The 10,116-nt window shown below is 40.5% G+C and overlaps 1 protein-coding gene across 1 annotated transcript in view; it reads left to right on the forward strand.

Moving 5' to 3' along the window:
- The first annotated feature begins 2,245 nt into the window (after positions 1 to 2,245).
- Positions 2,246 to 10,116, forward strand: part of txk (TXK tyrosine kinase) — a 12,242-nt gene continuing 4,371 nt past the window's right edge. The window contains exons 1-10 of the mRNA XM_053686183.1: positions 2,246 to 2,419; positions 3,501 to 3,549; positions 3,711 to 3,774; positions 5,088 to 5,275; positions 5,521 to 5,580; positions 5,656 to 5,710; positions 5,991 to 6,070; positions 6,178 to 6,305; positions 9,363 to 9,437; positions 9,614 to 9,785. Coding sequence (XP_053542158.1) covers positions 2,407 to 2,419; positions 3,501 to 3,549; positions 3,711 to 3,774; positions 5,088 to 5,275; positions 5,521 to 5,580; positions 5,656 to 5,710; positions 5,991 to 6,070; positions 6,178 to 6,305; positions 9,363 to 9,437; positions 9,614 to 9,785 — 884 coding nt within the window. The 5' untranslated portion in view covers positions 2,246 to 2,406. The remainder of the gene's footprint in view (positions 2,420 to 3,500; positions 3,550 to 3,710; positions 3,775 to 5,087; positions 5,276 to 5,520; positions 5,581 to 5,655; positions 5,711 to 5,990; positions 6,071 to 6,177; positions 6,306 to 9,362; positions 9,438 to 9,613; positions 9,786 to 10,116) is intronic.

The raw sequence follows: 10,116 nt of genomic DNA on the forward strand, positions 1-10,116 counted from the left end.
ACATACAAACAGTGCATGATGGGGATGAGAGGTTTCCTGGATAATACCTCTCACTCTCTGCAAGCAATGTATTTTAAAAATGCCCATAATGTTGGGCAGATGTGTTCCTGTTACGTGTTGGGCAGGTTACACTACCTATTAATATGTTGAACAACGTCATTAACAGATGTCAGTGTCTGCATGGGAGTCCTGTGTGGCAACTGCAGCAAATACATTCCAGTCTGTGTGTTGGAACTGATTTTGTAATGAGGAGTCTGTAATGAGGAGTCTGTAATGAGGAGTCTGTAATAATGAGGAGTCTGTAATGAGGAGTCTGTAATAATGAGGAATCTGTAATGAGGAGTCTGTAATGAGGAGTCTGTAATAATAAAGAGTCTATAATAATGAGGAGTCTGTAATGAGGAGTATGTAAGGGGGAGTCTGTAACACTGAGGAGTCTGTAATGAGGAGTCTGTAATGAAGAGTCAGTAATAATGAGGAGTCTGTAATAATGAGGAGTCTGTAATGAGGAGTCTGTAATAATGAGGAGTCTGCAATGAGGAGTCCATAATGAGGAGTCTGTAATGAGGAGTCTGTAATAATGAGGATTCTGTAATAATGAGGAGTCTGTAATGAGGAGTCTGTAATAATGAGGATTCTGAAATAATGAAGAGTCTGTAATGAGGAGTCTGTAATGAGGAGCATGTAATGAAGAGTCTGTAATAATGAGGAGTCTCTAATGAGGAGTATGTATTACTGAGGAGTCTGTAATGAGGAGTCTGTAATGAAGAGTCTGTAATAATGAGGAGTCTGCAATGAGGAGTCTGTAATGAGGAGTCTGTAATAATGAGGATTCTGAAATAATGAAGAGTCTGTAATGAGGAGTCTGTAATGAGGAGTCTGTAATAATGAGGATTCTGAAATAATGAAGAGTCTGTAATGAGGAGTCTGTAATGAGGAGCATGTAATGAGTCTGTAATAATGAGGAGTCTCTAATGAGGAGTATGTATTACTGAGGAGTCTGTAATGAGGAGTGTATAATGAAGAGTCTGTAATAATGAGGAGTCTGTAATGAGGAGTCTGTAATGAGGAGTCTGTAATAATGAGGAGTCTGTAATGAGGAGTCTGTAATGAGGAGTCTGTAATAATGAGGATTCTGAAATAATGAAGAGTCTGTAATGAGGAGTCTGTAATGAGGAGCATGTAATGAAGAGTCTGTAATAATGAGGAGTCTCTAATGAGGAGTATGTATTACTGAGGAGTCTGTAATGAGGAGTCTGTAATGAGGAGTGTATAATGAAGAGTCTGTAATAATGAGGAGTCTGTAATGAGGAGTCTGTAATGAGGAGTCTGTAATAATGAGGAGTCTGTAATGAGGAGTCTGTAATGAAGAGTCTGTAATAATGAGGAGTCTGTAATGAGGAGTCTGTAATGAGGAGTCTGTAATAATGAGGATTCTGTAATAATGAGGAGTCTGTAATGAGGAGTCTGTAATGAGGAGTCTGTAATGAGGAGTCTGTAATAATGAGGATTCTGTAATAATGAGGAGTCTGTAATGAGGAGTCTGTAATGAGGAGTCTGTAATAATGAGGATTCTGTAATAATGAGGAGTCTGTAATAATGAGGATTCTGTAATAATGAGGAGTCTGTAATGAGGAGTCTGTAATAATGAGGATTCTGTAATAATGAGGAGTCTGTAATAATGAGGATTCTGTAATAATGAGGAGTCTGTAATGAGTCTGCCCACTCTAGTCACACTTTCACAGTTCTCAATAAGGTTTTAACGTTTCACAATGGGAGTATACTTCCGGAGTTTCCCTCTCTCCCTTTTATAACAAGAACAACAACAACAACAACAACAACAACAATAATAATAATAATAATAATAATAATAATAATAATTGTTATTAATAACAATTATTATTATTTACCTGAAACTGTAGGTGATTACCCCATCAGTCCAAGAGAGGGCGATATATAGTTATATTCATGCATGAGGAATCATCAACTAACCTCAGTAGCTGAGTCTCTCAAGGCAAAAATGTGTGTCTGTGTGTGTGTGTCTACCTCCCTCTCAGCCTTGCTCAATTCTCTGATCTCACTATCTCACATCCTGTGTTACATGTACCCAGTGTGATTCAGCCCAAAGTGTGTGTGTGTGTGTGTGTGTGTATGTGTGTGCGCGCGCGCGCGCGTGTGTGTGTGTGTGTGTGTGTGTATACGCATCCTACGTCATCCTGTTCCGCTGAAATTGTGGCCTCACACAGATCTGACACATATTCAGCCTCTCTAGAGTCAAGCACACATACACACCTTTAACCTGCACCTTTAACAAGCACACACGCACAAACACACTCACACACACACAAACACAGATGACCTGTTACTGTTATCACATACTCGTGAGCAGCTCTCAGCTAAGTTAGGATGATTGAGTCCAGTAAGTATATAAATGTTCTATAATATAAGTGTTCTGTGTGTTTGTGTGTGTGTGTGTATGTGTGTGTGTGTGTGTGTGTGTACATTATACGTGTTGATACATTAAGCTACAATTTGTGTGAGGGAGTGTGTTACTGGAGCATATTGTTTAGTTTGTGTATTAATGTGTGGAAATGATTGCGTTGTGTTTGTGTCGTCTCAGTAAAATAATTGTCCTGAGATCATCACGTCTATCACAGCATCTCCTGGTGTATGTGTGTGTGTGTGTGTGTTTTATTCCTCTAACACTCGTTTTCACTTTTTTCCCACATATCTGTGTGTTTCTTTGTCTGCTTGCTGGTTGTCGGTGTTGGTTATTGGTTATATCATCTCTTCTGTCTCCTCCACATGACTGCTGAAGAATTCAAGTTACTTTAAAACTTCATACCTTAAACAAGACGTGAGACATATCCCGAGATGAATTAATTGTATACAGTGAGGGTTTAATACTGAAAAAACACACATCCTTTTTCAGACCTCAGTAACGCAGGAGATTCTGCGTTTTTCTTCAGATCCTCTCGAGTGAGTGAGGAGCAGCGTTAACGTTCTCTGTATCTACAATCCGTCATGTTGAATATTTATGTTTCGGCTGTAAATATACTCAGAAACACTACGGAATGCCATCCGAATCTCATTACAAAGTAATTTAGAATGAGTAAATTTCTCGGGGTAAATATTCACTTGACTTTTGTACTGAAGTCACTGACTCTTAATACGGTCCAAACATTTAACGTTTTTAGACTCAGTAATGTCCATTTAAAGTCATTAACCTGATGATGTCAGTGGGGGTGCAAACTTTTGAGCGTGTTGATAAAGACACTCTGACCGAGTCTTGGCTGCTGCTATTTTTAATTTCAGTCAGAAAACTTTGTGAAATGACATCAAACTTTATTGTGTAGATCAAAAGTAAACCAAAGGGTGTCAATAATTTTGCACATCATCTTAATGGTTTTCACTTCTGATTCTTTTTCATCTTTCTTATTCTGTTTCTCTCTCTCTCTCTCTCTCTCTCTCTCTCTCTTTCCCTCTCTGTCCTTCATCAGGTCATTCCATCTATTCCATCTTCTGCTGCTGTTGTTCTGTAGAGTCCCGGTAAGAGAACCTTCCCATAATGCACCTGTAAAAACACACAGTTACTTTCCATCCATCCATTCATACCTTCATCCTGTCATCTGTCTATCCATCTATCTATTCATTCACATACAGCATGTTTTGTATATTTTTGTCTCTTTCATTTGCTTTTTGTCTCTTAGCACCAGCACACGTTTGGATCTGAATTCCAGAGATGGACACAACTCTTCATCCTACACACACAGAGTAGGAAATTATCCATCAAACTATCCATCCATCAATCTATCCATCCATCCATCTATCTATCCATGTATACATCTATCCATCCATCCATCTATCCATCCATCCATCCATCCATCCATCCATCCATCTATCCATCCATCCATCCACCCATCTACCCATCCATCTATCTATCCATCCATCCATCTATCCATCCATCCATCCATCCATCCATCCATCCATCTATCCATCCATCAATCCATCCATCCATCTATTCATCTATCCATCCATCCATCCATCCATCAATCCATCCATCCATCCATCTATCTATCCATGTATACATCTATCCATCCATCCATCTATCCATCCATCCATCCATCCATCCATCCATCTATCCATCCATCCATCCACCCATCTACCCATCCATCTATCTATCCATCCATCCATCTATCCATCCATCCATCCATCCATCCATCCATCCATCTATCCATCCATCCATCCATCAATCCATCTATTCATCTATCCATCCATCCATCCATCCATCAATCCATCCATTCATCTATCCATCCATCTATCTATACATGTATCCATCAATCCATCCATCCATCTATCCATCCATCCATCCATCAATCCATCTATTCATCTATCCATCCATCCATCCATCCATCCATCCATCAATCCATCCATTCATCTATCCATCCATCTATCTATACATGTATCCATCAATCCATCCATCCATCTATCCATCTACCCATCCATCCATCTATCTATCCATGCATCCATCTATCCGTCCATCCATCCATCTACACATCCATCCATCTATCTATCCATCCATCCATCTATCCATCAATCCATCTATCCATGTATCCATCAATCCATCCATCCATCTATCCATCCATCTATCTATCTATCCATCAATCCATCCATCCATGTATCCATCAATCCATCTATACATCTATCCATTAATCCATCAATCCATCCATCTATCCATCTATCCATCCATCTATCTATCCATGTATCCATCCATCTATCCATCCATCCATCCATCCCTCAATCCATCAATCTATCCATCCATCTATCCATCTATCCATCCATCCATCTATCCATCCATCCATCTATTAAGTCACCTATCATTTAATTATTAGCACTCACAAATGTCCTAACTGTGTTTATTCTCTCCTTTCCAATTCCTCTCGTCCATTTCAGTATTATTTGTTTTTCTTCTGCCTCTTGTTCTTCTTCTTTTCCTCCTCTCCATCTTAACTTCCATCTCCTCTCCGCTCTTCTCTCTTTCTACCTGCTATAACATTTATTCTCTACCTGTCCCTCCCTCCATGCAGCCGGAACGCTCGATGAAGAAGCTCCCTCCACCTCCTCCGGTGAGTGATGCTGCGGAGCAGGTGATGGTGGTAGCTCTGTACGATTTCACAGCATGTGAGAGTTCAGACCTCAACCTGAGGAGAGGAGAGGAGTACAGGATCCTCCACAAACAGGACCAGCTGTGGTGGAGAGCAGAGGACCAACATGGGTATGTGTGTACATACACATTCGCCTCACGCCTCCAGGGTCGGGGGTTCAATTCCCACTGTGGTAATGTATGTTCTCCACATGTTGCGGGGGTTTCCTCCGGGTACTCCGGTTTCCTCTCCTGATAGGTCCTGGTAGACTGATTGACATTTTCAAAGTGTCTTTGTGTCTCGTCGAAATCGACGGACGAACTCCCGTGTATGTGTGTGTCTCAGCTGGTGACTGTATTGTATTTCTGTGTCTCAGGAACAAAGGCTTCATCCCGAGTAACTATGTCACGGAAAAACACAACATAGAGGCAAACGAGTGAGTTATATCACACACATCCACACACACGTGCACACAAACATGAACTTTAAACATGCGTGTGTGGTGTTACAGGTGGTACTGCAAGAGCATTAACAGGTCTGAAGCTGAAAATATGCTAAAACGGGAGGTAAGTGGAATTCATTCATCCAATTATACATTAATCTTTTCACCCATCTACCCATAAATCTCAACATATCCATCTTCGCTATAGACCTCAGCAGCTCTGTTTACCCACAATGCATTGCTGCAGTCTGACTCCTATAAGTGTAAACAGAAGTGTTTATTGGAGTGAGAGATAAAGGAAACTTTATAAGGGGAAATATTGGACACTTCAGTTTATTGTTTCACCACTGTGTGTGTGTGTGTGTGTGTGTGTGTGTGTGTGTGTGTGTGTGTGTGTGTGTCAGGATAAAAATGGTGGTTTCATTGTAAGAGAGTCCAGCCAGCCAAATCGCTACACAGTGTCTGTCTATGCCAAGGTCAAACGGTAAAGTATAATATCTCTCCTTTCACTAATGTCACTGTGTTCTGAGAGCAGTATGGTGTGTTCTGATTGGCTGAGTTGATTGTTTGATTGATTGACTAATTGATCAGGGATAGCCTGGGAGATGTGAAACATTATCAGATAAAACAGACGGAAGGGGGAAAGTTCTTTCTGGCTGAGAATTACATCTTCGGCTCCATTCCTGAGATGATTAATTACCACAAACACAACGCCGCAGGTAATAGCACTTGTCTTCTCCTCCATCATCTACATTATATTGTTATTCTGTTTAATACTGGACTCTGTTATACATTCTAGACTATTCTTTAACTTCCAGTGCTGCCCCTATCCTGATTTCCTCTGTTCTTCTGTTTCATTCTCAATAGTTTTAGATCTTCAAACAAAATACAACATAAAAAAGTAAACCTGAGTAAACACACAATACTTTTTTTATTGAAGCATGAAAAAGTGATCCAACACCTATCACTCGTGTGAAAAACTAATTGCCCCCTTAAACTTAAAAACTGTTTGTGCTGCCTTTAGCAGCAATAACTGCAAGCAAACTCTTCCAATAACTGAAGATCAGACTCTCACGTACTTCTAGGACTAGGACTTACTTCTACACTTTGGATCATTGTCTTGCTGCCGAATCCAGTTATGCTTGAGATTCAACTTACGGTCTGAAGACCGGACATTCTCCTTTAGGATTTTCTTGCGTCTAGTCCAGCTGAACCCCATTATCAATGCAGTTTCATAGATTATTAAATATTATTTATAATATATAATATATATATAATTAATTATAATTAATTATAATTATAATTAATAATCATTATTATAATTATATAATTATATATAATATATAATTATAATTAATAATATAATTATTAAAATTATTATTAATTAGTAACTACGGGGGCAAATACATTTTCACACAGGCCCAGTTGGTATTGGATAGCTTTCTTGCTTCAATAAATACCATTATCATTTAAAAACTGTATTTTGTGTTTACTCAGGTCGCCTTTGTTTTATCTTAGATTTTATTTTAATTTCTGAAATTTAGTACGAGATACACAAAACCAGAAGAAATCATCACTGTATTTAGTTTTCTTTTTTCTTTTTTTTTTTTTTATAATAAGTTTTATTTTCTAGACTATTCCATCTGTAGCATTGTGTTGAATATATATTTGTAATTCCACTCATCAGTGTTCTTTTATTGAACTCCACTATGGATTCAGTTATTTTATTCAGGACTCTCATGTTACCTTTCTAGATTCAGTCCAGTTTTATTTGTGTAGCGTGTTTAACAGTGGACATTGTCCCAGAGCAGCTTTACAGAAATATATAAATTCAGGATATAGATTTTAAATGTATGAATTTATCCTTAATGAGATGATATGAGGAAGAATTCTTGAGAGGAACCAGACTCAGAAGGGCACCCGTCCTCATCTGGTTGACACCGGACAGTGCGATTATAAATAAATACACCCTTTCTATAAATGTCCTAATACTACATGGTGAAATAGTGCAGTTGTGTAAACAGGAAATTCATTACAGTTTCAACATGGAGTCTGTTTTGTTGGACTTCTCCACTGTTCACTGATGGAGACTTGAGTGCAGAACTGTTTGTGGTAATTGTAGTGCTAAAGCCATCATAGCATAACTGCTCATATGAACTGAGGTCCAAAGCCATCTTTATGGTTTTTACATGGCACTGTCCTCAGTGACCTCAGGGATCTTTCGACTGCAGCTTTCCTCTTTACACATGTAAATGAATACGAGCTTTAGGACATGGAGGTCTTATTCTAGGTCAAATCCTGAACCCTTAAGGTTACATGAAGAATAAAACATGATGGATTTCGGAGATAAATGAGTCACACCACGCTGATGTGGAGTATTTTTATTTCACCACAATCTGGAGAGGTTTTATTTCACTTCTACCTCAAGCTAGTACAAATTTAATTTTATCAACGATGTCACACTCTTAGTCTATTTATAGTTACAGTTAATGGTGTGGAACGTTGTTGTGTGAGAGATGAGGTAGTTCCTGTCTCTCGCTCACTCTCATGCTCTCGTTCTTTCTCACGCTGTCTCTCTCACGCCGTCTCTCTCTCTCTCTCTCTCTCACGCTATCTCTCTCGCTCTCTCTCTCTCACACTGTCTGTCTCTCTCTCTCACACTCTCTCTCTCTCACTCTCTCACGCTGTCTCTCTCTCGCACACTCTCTCTCACACTCTTTCACGCTGTCTCTCTCTCTTTCGCTGTCTCTCCCTCTCTCCCTCTCACACTGTCTCTCTCTCTCGCTGTCTCTCTCTCTCTCTCTCACGCTACCTCTCTCGCTCTCTCTCTCTCACACTGTCTGTCTCTCTCTCGCACACTCTCTCTCTCTCACTCTCTTTCACGCTGTCTCTCTCTCTCGCTGTTTCTCCCTCTCACACTCTTTCACGCTGTCTCTCTCTCTCTCGCTGTCTCTCCCTCTCTCCCTCTCACACTGTCTCTCTCTCTCGCTGTCTCTCTCTCTCTTTCTCTCTCTCTCTCACATTGTCTCTCTCTCGCCCTCTTTCACTCTGTCTCTCTCTCTCTTGCTGTCTCTCTCTCCCTCTCACACTATCTCTTACGCTCTCACTCATGCTGTCTCTCTCTCTCATGCTGTCTCTCTTTCTCTCTCTCTCTCTCGCTGTCTGTCTCTCTCGCGCTTTCTCTCTCTCTCTCTCAAGCTGTCTCTCTCTCTCTCACTGTCTCTCTCTCTCTCGCTGTCTGTCTCTCTCTCTCTCCCTCTCACTCTGTCTCTCTCTCCCTCTCGCTGTCTGTCGCTCTCTCTCTCTCACGCTGTCTCTCTCTCTCACTGTCTGTCTCTCTCTCTCACACTGTCTCTCTCTCTTGCTGTCTGTCTCTCTCTCTCTCGCTCTCTCTCTCTCTGTCTCTCTCCCTCTCTTGCTGTCTCTCTCTCTCACTGTCTGTCTCTCTCTCTCTTTCAGTCTGTCTCTCTCTCTCTTGCTGTCTGTCTCTCTCTCACTGTCTCTCTATCTCTTTCTCTCACTGTCTGTCTCTCTCTCTTTCTGTCTCTCAACAGCATGTTTTAAGAATGTGTTTATTATTAGTCTTAGATTATGTGGAGAGTGTGCTGTACACATCCCTGTGAAGGAGCTGTTACTATAGAAACCATTGCGCATTATTATAAACCTGTGATTTATATCAAAGCCGGAACTACTGACCAATCAGATTGGACGATTCAGCCACGCTGTGGTGTAAATCTACTTTTATATTCACTTCTTTTCCTTATTTGAATGAACAGGTCTTGTAACGAGATTGCGTTATCCTGTTGGACCAATGGAACAGTGTATCCCTACTACTGCGGGATTTAGCTCAGGTAACACACACACACACACACACTGTTATGTGTATATTAGTAATAACACTATATAGTAACTTCGTGGTAACACTGTGTGTAACAAATAGAAATCTGTACAGTTATGATGTGTTTGTGTGTGTGTGTGTGTGTGTGTGTGTGTGTGTGTGTGTGTGTGTGTGTGTGTGTGTGTGTAGATAAGTGGGAGATTGACCCGAGTGAGCTGACCTTCATGAAGGAGCTGGGGAGCGGAGAATTCGGAGTGGTGCGACTGGGAAAATGGAGAGAGCAGCACACGGTGGCCATTAAAGCCATCAGAGAGGGAGCCATGAGTGAAGAGGACTTTATAGAGGAGGCAAAAGTGATGATGTGAGACACACACTCACACACACACACACACACACACACACACACACATGCACACACACACACACACAGTGAGTAGGAAATTATGACGCAAATTGTGTACAGACATTTAGAGGTATAGAAGATTGCATGTACGTAAATTCAAACTGAACTTAATTTGACATTAACATATAAAGGAAATAACACAAACTCACACACACTCACACTCACACACACTCACACTCACACACTCACACTCACATACAATGGAAACTTTAGTGTGTCTGATGGGAAGTATACAGAGTGAGGGGGCAGAAAGACGTAAAGAGACCTGACTCAGAGAGAGAAAAAGGAC

This window comes from Ictalurus punctatus, chromosome 15 (assembly GCF_001660625.3).
Source record: "Ictalurus punctatus breed USDA103 chromosome 15, Coco_2.0, whole genome shotgun sequence".
Classification (NCBI taxonomy): domain Eukaryota; kingdom Metazoa; phylum Chordata; class Actinopteri; order Siluriformes; family Ictaluridae; genus Ictalurus; species Ictalurus punctatus.